Genomic DNA, 16,402 nt, shown 5'->3' with positions numbered 1-16,402 from the left:
ACTAAATTAAAATGAGAAATTTTATTTCTATATATAATTTCAAGTAACAAGTTTTTGGTTTTATATTTTGGGTTTAAGTTTTAGTTAATTATAATAACCCTGCATGGTCCAAGCTACTCTTTTGCCTATGAGAAAAGTGAATGGTGAGCACATTTTTAGACCTTGGCAGGCCCTGGTCCCCATCCAATTTCATTGTATGAATAAAAAAACAAGTGAACATTCATAAAAAACTCTTCTTTTGTGATCCACAGAAGAAAGAAGGTCATACAGGTTTGGAACGACATGAGGGTTAGTAAATAATGGCAAAATTTTCATTTTTTTGAAGAACACATTCTTCTCTATTAAGCATATAGTGTGTGTGGGGGGGGGGGGGGGATGCTTGAGTCTGGCACGGTGTCATGGCCACAGATTAACCGTCCAAACTGTCCAAACACTGATTTCCATAGTGACATTGTTCCAGTCTGCCGGACAGCTGGGACAAAACGGCAGCAGAGATTCATGAAGAAATGAAGAGACATTCAGGTGCATGTGCACATAAAACAGATACACCCACATTCCTTCACACAAACACGCCTGTGGCTAGTGTCATCAAAATATGCCTCATTATCAAAAACATTATTGACTGCAAATTCAAGCGGATCAAACAATACAGAAATTGCACCGAGGGAAAATACACATGCAGTGAGACACTGACACTCTTTACTCGCATTACTCTGATGGGCTGGGCTAACTACCACAGCAACCAGGCCCCTCCCCTGGGTGTGTGAGAGGTTTTTAAGTGGAGTGTTGGGAATGTTGTTTTTAGAGAGGCGCAGAAGGCAGGAGAGTGTCTGTGAGAGTCAATCCAACCACACCATTCAAAGCCACCAGCATTGACTCCAGGATGGGTGAAGACTCCTCTCACGCCGAGCAAAGCACAACCACCTTACCCAGGGAGGAAACCACCCTGACGCCACAAGCTCCGGATGCTCAGGATGCCCAAGATATCCTCGTTTCGAGTTTCAACCCCAGCCCGGTGCCCTCCTCCCCGGTCAACACCCTTTCCCGTCTGGGCCCCAAGTCCCCCACCAGCCCGACGGCCCCTGGCGGCCAGGTCAGCGCCATCACGGTGGTGGCTCTTCTCGACAAGCTGGTGGTGATGATTGAGTCGGTGCAGGAGAACCAGCGGAGGATGGAGAAGAAGCAGGCCGAGCTGGAGGGGGCGGTAAGGGTGGTGCAGGGGGACGTGACCCGGCTTACCAAGAGCCAAATGTCCACGGCCAACAGCGTGTCCAAGCTGCTGGAGCGTTCTCGCAAGACTGGCAACAACGTGAAGGAGGTGAGGGAGCGCCTGGATAGACAGAGCAGCCAGGTGAAGCGTCTGGAGGCCAACCACACCCATCTGCTGAAGAGGAACCACTTTAAAGTGATCATCTTTCAGGTGAGCAGACTGAGATCATCCTACTCTTCAGGAACCTTTAAAGATAAAAATATGTGTCTGAATGAGGTTTTTCTACACTTGAGGAAACTTTATAGCTTGTTTTTCATAGCTAATAACAGTTTAACGCTATTTCCACTGAAACACGTGATTTCTATCTCTTTCTTTGATATAGCTTTTTTTAATGTTAAACTCCATGTAAATATTTTATTTTGATTCTTTAGTGAGAAAACAAAATGCACTAAATGTAACATATTTGCAAGAGGATGCACACAATAATGGCAGAGAAAGTTAGATTTCAGTGTTTTAGGGTTTTAGTGGTGTGTGACAGGACACGTGTGCAGTGGTGTATCATGAATGAAACTAAGGTTCTTGGGAATTCTTCCTGTGACTGCAGCTGGGAAGAAATGTTTGAAGATTGCGCAGATTGCTGAGGAATTGCAATATTGTGTGCGATCATTTAAGAATGTGTGTAAATGTGAGCTTCCTGCAAAACTCTCACATTCTTCAGCATTCTTTGCCATAAAGCTCAAGGATCACTTTGTTTACAGTAGGTTCATTAAATGAAAAGCCTCTCCTTACAAATAAATGTAAAACAAACTGAGATTGTAAAGTCGAGTCTTCTGGCTAAACCAGCTATGTGACCTGTGCTTTAGTTTCCTCTAATCTTTCGGTGAGGTGTTTTGTATGTTCAGATAAAGAAATTTTACACACTCAGGAAGTGCTATTATGCAGGTTGGTTAATGTAAAGGGTGCGTCGTGTTGATTTAAGCGACTGCGTGGGGCACATGCTTTTAGAATAGTATTCTTATCTGATTGCCCTGGAGCGAGCCACATGCAGCTTTACATGCTGGGACAGTGATCTTTAACTTGTAGAAGCAGGTAAAGGCATTTCTGATGGGTGCTAGAGTTTTGCTTTTCAAAATGATTTCTGGGAATCAGTTTTCCTGAGGCTAATGTCATTCAATAGCAGAATGAGCTAAATGCCAAAGAACATTTAAACCTCAATAGATATGAAACACAAACTTTTCTCTAGCTTCTTTGAGACTCATCCTGATCCATCATGTTCACTTGATCATTCACAAAGGCATTAACTAGCAAAACAAATTTGTATAATGTAAAATGGATTTGTTTCCTTCACAAGAAGTCCTCATAAGTCTTCATGAGAATTTCCTTTTTTGAAAAAAAAAAGTTTCTTGAAACAGGCTGAGGTTAACAGATTTTTAGACATAAGCATGTACATTCAAAATTATTAACTTTATAAATACGGCTAAGTAAAACAGGATCTTTTCAGGAATTTCAGGATTTAATAAGAGCAATCTCTCAGTGTGGAGAGAGTTGATTATAGGGGGTGATGATGACTAATCCAGTTGTCAGAGAGGAAGCCCATGAGGCTTGAACAGTGCGGAAAATGGCTGATCCCAAGTCTTAACCGTTCCCTTTGTGACCGCTACAGCAGCAGGTGATTCTCTAAAGTGATAATCAGCATGAATTCAGCTTGTTAAAACACTTTGGCATGAGTGCAGGCTTGCAGAAAGTTTGCTGCAGGACATTGTAATATCTACTTTGGGAACATGATGTAAGATGAAAAGAAGAGCCAGACACGCATACATTCACTGGACTAGCACTTCTGTTATGAAATTAGTCTACCATGTTTTTTTATATAGAAATTAATACTTCTATTCCACAAGGACAATTTAGTTTGATCAAACATGGTAGAAAAAGCATTTTATAATGTTAGTTCAGAGATACTGAATTTTGACTCATTTTGAATAAATGTTGTTCTTTTGAACTTGATCTATTCATAAAAGTATGAAAATTTGCCATCGGGAATACATTAATATTTTAAGAAGCCTTGTGAGCATAAGAGACTTGCTTAAAAAACCTTAAAAACCCCAAATGTTTGAACGGTACTTATATATATTCTTGCAGTACACTAAGTGATCACACACACACACACACACACACACACACAGACGCACAGGCTGCTGTGTGAATATGTGGATGAATGTGTGTTATAGACTGTCAGGTATGGTAGCAAGTTTCCACCTCAGTTTTAAATATAAATTAAAAGGTAAATCTGAGTTTCATAATTGCAAATTTGGTTTCATATAATTGTGATTTTGTTTCGTATACTTGTGACTGTGTGTCAAAAAATGAGACTTCCTTATCTTCCTTTCTCACAATGACCTTTTTATTCACCTACTTCCACTGTCATGGTGTCTTAAAGTGTTTTAGTTCTTAAACGTAATTTTTGTCAAAACACACTTTGCCCTGGTAAAATGCCTACCTCAGATAGTGACGAAACAGCACAGGCATGTACTTTCCTTTCTTGTTTGGGACACTGACACATGTTCGGCATTATAGCTGCAGGTGATGTTTCACATTTGCTGCACATGTGTCAATACAAATATGACATGATAAAAGGGCTGCATAATTATGACAAAAAATCATGTTTTGAGTGGCTTATAGCTATGTTTGAAGCAAGTTTATGCCATTTTTATATGAAAATAAACAAGCTGAAGTCTTCCTGAAAAACTTGTATTGCTTTCCATAGCATTAAGCCTCAATTGTCAATTCTCAATTGTCAACTCTACATTGGTTTGGTTTGGTTTTTTAAATAAATAAAATATATATATGAATGACATTAGAATGTTACTAAAACTAAAAAAACTAAAAACCCTTAAGATAACCTGTAAAAAAAAAAAAACTCATCTTAAGCATACAAAATAATGTAAGTGGACTTATAATTGCACCTTTGAGCGATTATGTAACTGTGGCATCTGTAACAATTGGAAATTTGATTATTGAGCAGCCCTATGGGACAAGGATCTTTAACTCACTGACTCATTTAAGTCGACATTTTTCTCTTGTTTTAGTTTTCTGTCTTTGATAATGAAAAGTGATGTGCACGTCCATATACCATAGGCCGATAAAACAATAGTGTATTGTTCTGTAGAGCGACCACCCCTTTAACACTATTGAAAGTAAACACAGAATACAAACACAAGGGAGAACCGTTCGGCATCAGAAGTTTGCTTTGGAAGAGCACTATTGCTCTTTGGTTGCGCATTTGCTTGTTTTGTTCCATTTTTTGGCATCTCAACGATGCTCACGCAGCCTGTGTGGTAATTATAAACGTTCTGTGCACTGTGTAAAGGCATTTGGAGATGGAAGGTGCGGTTTGAACACACAAGGGCCCTCCGAAAGAAAGAACTGCAGTAAACACACTAAGTTTGGCACTGAAAAGTGCATGTGTGTGTGGGAGAGACATTCCGGTCAACTGCCTCGTTTCCATTAACAAGCACTAATGATCTGCAGTAATTACTGCCCATTTAAACCTCTGTTTGTTTATGTTTAATGCATCACTGATCTTGCTGTGTTCTCAGGAAGACTGAGTGTTGATTCTTGAAAAAATGTGGTTCTACGTGCTGAAGCTCTTCACTGTGCTTGTGAAAGGATTGTTAAATGTGTTCACAGCAATAATCTCCTGCTCATAACTTATGCTGTTTTTGTTCATCTAAGATATAAAGATCGGTAATGTCTGTGTTTTCCATGACGTCTAGCAGAAAAACTCTTTCTATACTTATAAGGGATTACATGCACCTTAAAGGTCTTCACCAAGGCGTGCAAAGTTTGGCAAGCTGCATGACTGATGGCAAACATGAGGATTTTATGGATGGTTATAAAACATATTTTATTGCTTTTATGTTTTTGAAGGAAGGAAAGATTTGGCTGAGATGTTTCTGCAGTGGGCGTTCACGAAACCATCTGACAACTGTCATTTTTTACACCTTTGTAGTCGCTCCGATTCCCCTCATTAGTTCACCCTCTGAAATCCTGTTGAACATTGTCAGGGTTTATTTTGGCCCAGGGGTGCCATGGAACGCCTTCATTAGGATGATGTAAGTCTGCTTGAGATCCAAGCAATGCCACGAATGATTGACCAAGTTAATACATCGGCATTTGTTTAATTGTGCATTTTGTTTTTCGCACAACATAGACGTTAATCCTCAAGATCAGGATGTTCAGTGAAAGGTAGAACAAATGAGTGTGCAAATGTGAATTGTGGGAAAGTGACAGTCTTACAGGATGGGAGAAGGGAAACAACCCGATAGCCTGTGTTTACGGGCCCTCCCATAACGAAAAAGAGCTTTTTATAGCGACAGAGCAGATTTTGATGATCAAAACCTATTCACTCTGATGGTTCGGCACAATAACACTTGGTTATACAACAAAACACATTCTTTCATCAATCAAAAGCGTGATTTCCTTAAAGATTTGTATCAATTTCTCGTAGCGGATGTGCACAGTTCATTTTGTTCAACAACAAAGAGCATTCATCTGGATATGATTGTGTTGATTTGATCTCATCAATGATTATATTATCTGACACTGATGGTGCATTTCAGTGATTTGTTCCGGCTATTTTAATCTGAGAGCATACTGATTCAGATTGCAAATATCATTTATTTTTAAAGCTCGGGTTGGCATAAAACTGTAGTTGTCCTAGGCTGCCTTTCATTAGGATTACTGTGCCCTTTCCTGAAAGAAAGAAAGAAAGAAAGAAAGAAAGAAAGAAAGAAAGAAAGAAAGAAAGAAAGAAAGAAAGAAAGAAAGAAAGAAAGAAAGAAAAGAAAGAACAAAAGAAAGAAAGAAAGAAAGAAAGAAAGAAAGAAAGAAAGAAAGAAAGAAAGAAAGAAAGAAAGAAAGAAAGAAAGAAAGAAAGAAAGAAAATCAGTTTTAAGGCCAGGGAATAGATTGTGATAAGGGAGGAACCAGCAGAGGAGAAGAACAAAATAGAATGAACTGGATGAGAACAATGGAAAACAAACTGATTTCTGTGAGAGAGAGAGAGAGAGAGAGAGAGAGAGAGAGAGAGAGAGAGAGAGAGAGAGAGAGAGAGAGAGAGAGAGAGAGAGAGAGAGAGAGAGAGAGAGAGAGAGAAGAGAGAGAGAGAGAGAGAGAGACGTTCCTGTGCAGGATTTCTGGTTTGACAACGCGTCTCCTCCCTGTATCTCTGAACTAACATAAGCACACATAAATGTAATAAATGTTTGTTTATTACAACGCTCTGAAATACTTGATTCTGATTTGGTCAGTCGCAGCATTCAGCAGTCAAACATTTTTGAATAATGACAGCCAACCTGTATATTTGACTGTTGCCACAGCAACCTCGTGTGTTAGTTTTTATGTTTCTTGTATCATTCCACAGATAATGTATGGCCTACAAACATCCAGTCAGGGTTTATTTTGACATAAATGAAGAACCATTCACCTTTTCACTTTGGTGCAGTGGAGCTGAAGTGTGCTCATGCACTTTCCTGCCTCCTAGTCATGATTCCTCCAGCACCCATGCATTGCTTAGTAATTTTTGCAAGGGCTCACAGTTAAGTGCGGTGTGACTCATCCTGCACAACACAGATATTTATCCAATCAAATGTTCTAAGGATTAAGAATGCCCCACCCCTGAATGTAAATACCATCTGCAACTGACTAGAAAGTAGCAATGGTGGTTTACCGGTTAATATGTTGGTTCTTTTATTTTTTATAGACAAGCTCCCCGCCCAAACTTACTGTTTAAATAAGAAATTCATCACGGGTGATCTGAAAAGTCCAGCCCTGCAAAGATGAAATGATCCAGACACTGCAGGTGTTATTAGACTCACTCAAAGAAATACAGTCTAATTAGAAAAATGATACTTCAGGGAGCATGACTAATCATGTGATTAATTCAAGCGGCCAGACAGACAGAGACATTGAAGCTTTCTTAATATGAATCTGAGAGAGAGAACGAGATACGATCAGATCCCTTCTTAGACAGCTTACTTCTCATCAGTTCAGGCAGTCCGAATTAGATTTTATTTTTTTTAAATGCTCTTCATTTCTGCAGGGCAGTTGACCCTACTGGCTAATTCAGTAAAAGACGGTCGAAAGTCCACAGATGGCCCTTTAAGTATCACTTTCCCATAGTTTTTAACCACAGTGCCGCAGATCAGAGGCGTTGATAGCACATTGCTTTGCCCAGCATCTCACTGAACTGTGTGTTCAAGCCAGTTGGCTGTTGCTTTATACTTATTCTCTCCATCTGGAGTGAGGCCAAAGATTCCCTGAACTTCTTCCACACATCATAAACAGGTAACGGATGAGCGAGCATATTTTTGTCTGGTTTGTGTTGTTTTTTTTGTTTTGTTTTTTGCATCACAAATGGACTGTGGGCCATGTGTTTTATGTGTTCAGATACTTATAAACGTGTTTTATAATTAACTTGAATGGGGGTAAATTAGAGAAGGGTTTCAGACATGATATCCAGTCATGACATAGTTAGACATTCATTTAAAATCAAAACTTGTGCAGATGGTGTAGACTTTTTATGAGTCAGATTTGCATAGGAATTGACAGCTGGAGAATCATTTACTCACAAGACAAAGTATGAAGTCTGTGTCTTTTTTGTTTTATGGTGTGTTTTGTCTTTCCCCAGTTTTTCCAGGTTATCATTATAATTAACTAATATAAAAACTAAAACCCTTATATAAAAACTAAAACAACATAAATAAATTAAATAAAATAAAGCTTAAATAAGGATTAGGCTACACGGAAAAGCCTAAAACTAAACTAAAGTCAAATTAGAAATGTTGCTTTGGCAGCATAATACAAGAAATAAATTAAACCCAAATTAATAATATTTTTTAAAATAATAATAAAAATGACAAAAACATAAACAAAATTTAAAACAGAAAGTATAAAAATAAAAGCTAATTTAAAATATTCATAAATACTTATAGTATATAAAATAATACTAAAATAGCACTTATCGGCTATATATATATATATATATATATATATATATATATATATATATAATATATATGATTTTATATTAAGTATTGTATTGTAATGACAGTCTTTGAGAGCCACTTTCCCTTAGTAAGAACAAATGCGATACTGCAAACATCCACCAGTGACACATCCTTCCTTTGTGTTTTTTTTTAATAGTATCATCCTCTATTGTTCTTATATTTGTCTTTCCTCTGTTTCTTTCCTGTGCTTTCTGCTGCTCTTGTGTTGTCTGTTCAGGTTGTAAGAGCCTGATCCACACACACACACACACACCAGTCTCTCTCATCTCTTTCGATATTTCCCCTCCAAAAAGTCCAGAGGCCTCCAGCGGGGTGCATTAATTATACAGGCTCCCATTACACACTGAACCAGGGGTATCAGCATGTGACACAATGTTTTCAAAAGTTCTCCCTCTCTCTTTTCTTCAGTCCCCTCCACTTTCTCTTCCTCTGAGCCTCACAAGCCATTGTGTATTTAGATAAAGGTCAAAATCTGAATGGCAAACGTCTTGATTTATCACTTCGTTACAAATGCTAAGAAGGTGGATACAGAGCGGAATCAAAAAGGCTTTAACAGCTTCAACTAAGAATGCAAATGATAAATGAAGAGTGAAACTAACCAAACAGAGACTCCCTGCTTTGGTTTTCAGCTTGTATTCAAAATATGAATGTATGTGTAGAATAACTGTAACTAGTTGCATGACGTCATTCCCAAAGGATCATTATATTAATATATGTTAGTTTTACTACTTTTTATGACATTGCTGAGACTATTTTAATAAAGCCCTCCAATTGGGGTCAACCTACTACTGTGTGAAATTTCCCAGGCTTATATAGAGATATATTTCATGTGTGGACTTTTCGTCTGACAAGACCCTCCAGGTACAAACTAATTAGATTTGAGCTGAATCAACATATTTCAACAGGAAATCATTTTACAGAATTCAAGTTTTTTTAATCTAACATCTAAATCCCTACATCCCTCATCTGCGTAGTTTCTTAAATTACAGTTATTGTATGGTTGGCTGAAAACAATATAAAGTTGTTGCTTAAGTTTCACTCTATTATTAATTATGAAATAAAATACAAATATAGACATTTGGTTATTACAAATTAAAAACTGATACTTTTCCAGAGCTAACCGAACTCCCAGCCAACTCCCATCTCTGGTTTCCACGTCTCTCTTGAACCTGAGGGGTGTTACATGTGCTTGTGAAGGAACTGGTTTGTCCAGAGTCAACACTGGTTTTGACTGGATCTCTGATCTCTGCCCTCAGGTGATACTGGGTGGGGGGGTGCCCTAGAATGATTTGAAACAATATGTTAAATTGTTTTCTGATATCTACATAGAGGGTATGTGGCTTATTTAAGGGCAAACATTGTCCAGATACAGTTTTACAGGTCCATTTACAACCCTATAAATTGTCCCTAGGATGTAATGTTCTGTTTTTGCCTTATTTGGAAGAGTCATGAATATCAATGTTGAGCTCTGCTCTGATTGGCTTATTTCAGCAGCTCACACCTCACAGCAGTTCAGCTCGTGAGTGCTGACCATCGCAGAACACAGACCGACGTTCAACGTCAAGAAGATAGGATAGAACATCGCTTGACTTGTAAAAGGTTTATTTAGAGACAGGGACATTGGCATCTGCAGATTTGTTTATGCACTTGCATTTGCAGTTTTAAACTGAAATACAGGCAACAGATCTGTCATTTAAATATTTAGAGATTGAACAGTGCATGCTACTGGGAGTGTGCTTAATGCCCTTAGGAGGGAGCAAGTGCGTGTGCAAAAGCTTCATTCGTGCTGTTAATCCGCCCTTCCCTGAGGGTCAGATCTTCAATTTACTCCTTAAGCGTGAAGCATAACCCCTGTAAACCTTAGCAGCCGTGTCTGAGGTATGTGTCAGGGGTCTGCGAGTATGAGGGGAGAGCACGGGAGATAAGAGAAGATTCTGCACTATCTTTGTCAGTGAGAGATTTGAAAGAGCGTGGGATATTTTGTGATTTTTTTAATGTTAGTTATTGTACAGTTTGTGTTTTTAATGTTAGTTATATCACAAAATAAGAAACAAATATAAGTTATAAAAATAATTGCATTCGACAAATATTAAGCACAGTTTAATTAAATCACAGTCAAGGTTTTAAACTTGACTGTGATTTAATTTGAAATTTAATTTGAAAGGGTGTGGCATATTTGGCGTGTGTGGGGGGAGGGGGATGGTTGTATTGTTTATTTCAGTGATTAAATGATTGAGCAAATATTTATTTATGCATAATGTAACATATATTTATATTTTCTGTATGTACATGCTGCATTAGCAATAAAAGCGATGGGATTCAACATATACTGAGATATGAAGCATACTGAAACTTTTGACTCGAGAATAGAAACAAGATTTCAGTTAACATTTTTATACATGTAAGTTTTAAATCAAAGCTTTTGAAAAAAAATTGGTGGGAAAAATAAACCTAAACCGTGTGCCGTTTTTTATTGCTTTGGGATAACTCCAAGACAATGCCTCCACATGTCTTCTGTAAAGCTAGCTGTGCCACAAACAGGTTTTTCAACAGATTGCACAATGTAACTTAAAAAACAACAGCGCAAACTGACTCATCTAGTTGTTTTGGTTATTGATACAAGAATATTGTGTGCGGACCTGAAACAAATCTTTACTGTACAGTCTGGTGCTAGTAATGCTAAGGCTGTGGGTTTGATTTCCAGGGAATACATCAACTGATAAACTGTGTGCAGTGTAAGTGGCTTTGGAGATTGTCTGCGAAAATGTATAGGCAAAAAAAAAAAAAAAATGGGGGAGGGACACTATTTCCTACACTACACAAAACCTTTCAAGCTTTGTTAAATGTATTTTCTTTTTCTCCCATTTTTAGGAAGACAATGAAATCCCCTCCACTCTGCTCACTAAAGATGGCCTGGCCTCCACCTCTCAGGATGAAATCGCTCCATCTTCACCAACTCCACTCCCTGATTTAAACCACTCTCAAGATGAAGGCTTGCAGACCATCAGCCTCTCCTCCGATGATGATGAGGAAAAAGGAGCAATGAGCCCCCTGGCTGAGGGCGGTGATGATTCCATGGCGGATCTGCATGAAGATAGCTTCCCAGGCTTGGGAAATGAACGCCTAGAACGTTCTCGTGCTGACAAGTTTAAGCGCTCCAGTCTGAAGAAGGTGGATAGTCTGAAAAAGGCCTTTTCGCGAAGCAGCATTGAGAAGAAGATCAACAAGATCGTGCCTCCAGAACAACGTGAAAAGATCAAGAAAAGCTTCACCCCCAACCACCCGAAGAGCTCTTCTTCCAAGAGCTCATCATTCCGTGTCTCGCCAATGACATTCAATGTCAAGAAGGTACGAGATGAAGACCCTGACTCCGCCAAGCAGTCTGGGAGCTCACCCAGAAACCAAACTTCAGTGGAGCTTCCCAATATTGGGGGACCTGGCGGTGAGCTGCCCATGGCTGAGTTACACTTCCCAAGTGAAAAAGCAAATGGAGATGATCACCGCAGCCCCTCCACACCAGGAAGTGCTGACGGAGAGATGTTCGTCACAGGTGAGGCTGGAGATCTTGAGAACGGTCCATCTGCAACTCTGGCTGAAGAGGAAGTGGATAAAGAAGATGATGACACTGATGATGATAAAGATGAAAATGGGAAGGAGGAAGAGGAGGAGAAAGAATCAAGACCCGCAGAAGAAGTGCCCGTGTCTCCGCCGTCGACTGTGGCTACTGTTGAGCTAACTTCTTAAATATAGTTTTTCTAGCCCTCCGACTTCCATCTACTTTTGAGACTTTGGGAAGCATAGTTTCTCCCTTTTGCCACCGGTATCTTGTCCCTGAGCTTGTTTAATGTTAGCATGTCTGCTAGAATAACATATCGCCCTGAATTAACCCCAAATATAATGCAACTATAACCTATTGTGTTATGTTCAGAAATTAAGCATGTTCTTGTAGGAGGAAATTCCATTTAGTTTCCATTTCAAATAGATTGTGTACAAAGGCCCAGAGAATGGTACAGCAGTTCAGACCACTGTCACCACAATGATACACCGAAATAGCTATATTTTCCTGTGGGAGCCTGTGAATACCATGAAATTGACTGAACTGAAATGCCTGAACTCTCACTCTCTATCTATTTTTTTTTCTTTGTGTAGGAGAGGCAATGTGTGTGCCAATCTGCCCTTTGTTATGCTGGAGTTCAGACTCTCTTCCGTCAGTGTACATAAGATTTAGTATTAAATTGTCTACAATAAAGTATATGGAAGTATTATGGTTTTTGGAAACAGTGCTATGTTTTTGTTTGTTTGTTTTTTTCAGTACTATCTTAAAAATATTTTGGAGTATCATGTACACTATGGTATATCACATATGAACATGCTAAGCATACAGTACCATGATATCATAATGCCATTAAACATCATTACTAATGTACAAACAGTATAAAGTATACAAATAAAACAGACAACTACAAAACGCAAGAGGTGACATTTTAGACAATGTTTTTTTTTTACATTTTATAACTTTTATTAAAATATTTAGCAGCAATCCATCTCGAGGCTTGAATAAGTAGATGTCTATGAGGATGTTTACACATTTTCTGGGGAAAAGCCAGCACAATTGACTGCCATCTCCATGGAAACTTTGCTCACTGCCAACAACTCTCCAGTTACTGCTGTAGTGAACGGCAAGGGCACATACACACACAGAGAACCTATTAAATACAGTGAAGAAGAAGTATTTGTGTTGTCAAACATTCCATACGGCTGATGTAATAACGCCATATTCTCCTAACACTAATATTTTTTAGATGATTCAGTGATGAAATAAGTACTCAGACCTGTAAACATTAAATTACTGCCAGATAGACTTCTAACTAAAGCTTAGCACCCAGGTTCCATAAGCTTTTAATCGTTTTTCTGAACAGTCACATCTAGCTCACATTAAACTATTCAGTACACGCACAATCTCTGATATACACACACATACCAAGTGAAGAAGGTACATTCCTGGTACTGATGGATAGCTATTCTGCAGTTAATTTTCCACTGACTGGAAAAAGAGGAACCGGGAAGGGATTGATGGCTGTAGTTTCCACTGGTTAGCTGAGGTATGGAGTACCCGCATGTTCTACAGGTGTGCTGCCTGCAGGCCTCCTCACTGCCCCTCTCGGACACACTACCCCATGCTGGTGTTGCGTCACGCCACAGCAGCGATGCTCAACATCAATAAAACAACTTCAGGAATCACTTAGTTTAAGTTTTGTGGATTTGTGAAACAATGAACCATTATAGAAAACATTTAAGCATTTATTAATGCAACTTAGTGCAAATCAAGATTTATAGTGTTTTGAGTCCTATGTTCTTCTCTTAGTAAATGTGGAATATGTGGTGAATAGTCACTGAGTTTGGCATGTAAAATCTCTTTGGCTCCCAGGTAGACTGAGGAGTCAGGTTACATGTAGCCTGCATATCTCTCCAAGTTCAGGGATTATTGAGAAACGGATAAGAATGACAGCGTAAAATATGTAAGGGGGTATGAGATGTAAGGAGATTCTAGCTGTGATTATATGTGCCATAAAGAGAAGACTCATTACACTGTTTACACCATAGCTTATGTGAGCTTTTTCCTTCCCTAACAGAGATTAGGCTACTTTGTACAAAAGGTACAGGTTATAGGGTATGTGCAGATGCATAATGGAATGTTAGGTCTTATATAGAGCTCACAAATGTGGAGCTGAAGGGCGTGGTTGTAGCTGCCATTGTTGCAGTAATCTGTCGACTTCTAAATAAAACATTTGAAAAATATTGCTAAGATTTTCAAATGAAACAGAAGGGATTCACATTTGTTGTTTTATTTTTGTTGTTGTCGTTATCTTCTAAGCTGCCACCTAAGCTGCTTTTTGGAACAACTTTTTAGTAGGCCTAGCTTAATTTTAATAAATGATGATGTCTCCGCCGTGTGGCCAAATGCCGTCAGTTTACTATTTCCTCTGCTTCTTGGCGATTTTAAGCCTATAAACTAACATTAGTTTTTGAAGAAATATCAATAATCTGTTTTTTCGTTGATCGCATAAAATTACTGTTTGGCAATAAATAAATACGTAACCGTATCACTAAAACAAGTGTACGTCTGCTTTCCATTACATGTAATACCTGTAATTGCCTTTGTTCCAATAGTATCACATCATGGACATTTATTTGAAGACCATGTGCTTTACCACCAGTGGTACAAAAGACAACGTGCTTATTATTTTTTGGACAGATTTTAGACAGTAATTTAACTGTCTAAAAAATGTAATCGAGATGAGAAATCTGTCTAGTTAGGTTACTATTTTATTTTTAAGCTAAGCCATGTTAGACCAAATATAAATGTAGGTGTAATTAAGGACACAAAACTAAACACGACATATACACGTACAATGAATAATTTTATGGTTTATATCTATGGCGAAATAAAATAAGATGGCGTCACGGTGGCCGAGAGGTTAAGGCGTTGGACTCGAAATCCAATGGGGTTTCCCCGCACAGGTTCGAATCCTGTTCGTGACGATTTTTCTTTTTTGTCATCACAGCGCGACACCATAGTATCCAGCTTCAGCCCCGCAGGCGATAGGGGAAGGTACCGCCTTTTTCATCTATTATTGGCTAGAAGGGCTCTCCTCCGATTGGTTATATCTCACGTTCATAGCAGGCTGTAAGCTAGTCTGTTTTGATCGTCTTTACAACCGAAGTAAATGAAGTCAATCAATGTTACTCCAGTGCAGTGTACAATAGTCATTACATGTCTCACTGCCTTCCATACTCCCTGTGTAATTGTTTGTATTATTTAATGGACCTTAAGTCAAAACTGAGCATGATGATGCACCACTAGTTTTCATTAGTCTAGAATAGTCCACTGCACTGCACAGCTGGGCAAAATAGTGCCGTTTTATTGTATTGGATACATCTTAAACCAAGGCAATACATAGGCCTACGTATGCAATATGTACTCTAACTGTTCAGTACTTGAGAGCCACGGCGAGTTTACGAAACGTAGGTTGGTCCGATTTGTACTCGTTGCAAGTTCACATGTTCGTCACAAAATTACCCCAAACAGCTTAGACTAATCTAAACACGATCTAAACAGGCTATGAAATTGTGAACTTGAAACATCAATCTGGAGACACGCACATTTAGCGCTTTTCTTAGTAGGTTGGATTGATTTTGTTTACTTCTGTTGTAAAGACGATCAAAACAGACTACTGACAGCCTCTCATGAACGTGTCACGAGAACCAATCGGAGGAGAGCCTTCTAGCCAATTATAGACGAAAAAGGCGGTACCTTCCGCTACCATCCTGGGAAACAGACCCTGCGTCTCAATCAGCTCCCCGTTCACTATTCAGGGCACTGATCAGGACATAAGTCAATGGGCTGACTCCCTGATCAGTGCAGTCAACTTTCAGAACCCTATCCACTGACTGAACCGGAAGTGATGGGCGGGGCTTAAACAGTCATAGTTCGCGCAATCAACATATGTAATTTTCTTTTGTCAAATATAAGCTGTTTTCACATGCATTTTGATCGGATCGATGTCTACAATATTTAACAATACTTTTTAATAAAATCTATTTTTGTCATGATGTAGGCTACAATGATCAACATTTTAAAGCTTATTCATGCATCAATGAATACAAAGTAGTTTATACTTCATTGTAACAGGCTAAAACTATACACTGTTTCTATTTTAAAAATATGAATAAATGTATAACATGTTGTAAAGTGTTTTCCATTTGACTAAAGATATATTAGTATTATTCATTGTATTATTTCGTTCACATTCATGTTGTTACAAATAATACTGACAGAAAATAGCCTGAGATTTAATGTTAATTCAATATTTGTTCACCACCACGTATCACGACAGAAATATCTCACACAACTCAACATATTCTCTTTCATGTTCACATCTCACTGTTTCTCTTGTTCAAGGATATGACTTGAAAGGTAACTTTATTTAAAAGTATCGTTGACAAAAACTGCATCGAACCGCTTAAAATCCATATGAAAACAGTGTAGCGTCGCTCACATCCGGTTCTGAAACTGGTGTGCTAGCAAACAATGTAGTCATTTGATTCTAGCTAGTCAGCCGGT

General features: G+C 38.6%; 1 protein-coding gene and 1 non-coding gene across 3 annotated transcripts; both read left to right on the top strand.

Moving 5' to 3' along the window:
- Nucleotides 1-502: 502 nt before the first annotated feature.
- cavin2a (caveolae associated protein 2a) lies at nucleotides 503-12,743 on the top strand. Of its 2 annotated transcripts, XM_067443808.1 has the most exons (3): nucleotides 503-522; nucleotides 806-1,420; nucleotides 11,149-12,743. In XM_067443808.1, exons 2-3 carry the CDS (start codon nucleotides 884-886, stop codon nucleotides 12,019-12,021), a joined length of 1,410 nt encoding a protein of 469 aa, XP_067299909.1. In that variant the 5' UTR covers nucleotides 503-522; nucleotides 806-883; the 3' UTR covers nucleotides 12,022-12,743. The 2 variants fall into 2 exon arrangements, with proteins under 2 accessions (XP_067299909.1, XP_067299908.1); XM_067443807.1 differs by lacking the exon at nucleotides 503-522 and having other exon boundaries at nucleotides 601-1,420.
- A 1,995-nt stretch (nucleotides 12,744-14,738) lies between these two features.
- trnas-cga (transfer RNA serine (anticodon CGA)) lies at nucleotides 14,739-14,820 on the top strand. The gene has a single exon. It is a non-coding gene; the product is annotated as a tRNA-Ser (tRNA).
- Nucleotides 14,821-16,402: the final 1,582 nt, after the last annotated feature.

This window comes from Pseudorasbora parva, chromosome 5, assembly GCF_024679245.1.
Source record: "Pseudorasbora parva isolate DD20220531a chromosome 5, ASM2467924v1, whole genome shotgun sequence".
NCBI classification, from domain to species: domain Eukaryota; kingdom Metazoa; phylum Chordata; class Actinopteri; order Cypriniformes; family Gobionidae; genus Pseudorasbora; species Pseudorasbora parva.
Note: the sequence above shows the minus strand (reverse complement) of the source record. Positions and strands in the feature narration are given on the sequence as shown.

What these genes read in the sequence shown, in the direction of transcription:
- cavin2a (XM_067443808.1), top strand. Translation starts at nt 884, where the DNA reads ATGGGTGAAGACTCCTCTCACGCCGAGCAAAGCACAACCACCTTACCC. An exon ending in TTAAAGTGATCATCTTTCAG is followed by an intron (nt 1,421 to 11,148) that starts GTGAGCAGACTG and finishes TCCCATTTTTAG; the next exon opens with GAAGACAATGAAATCCCCTC.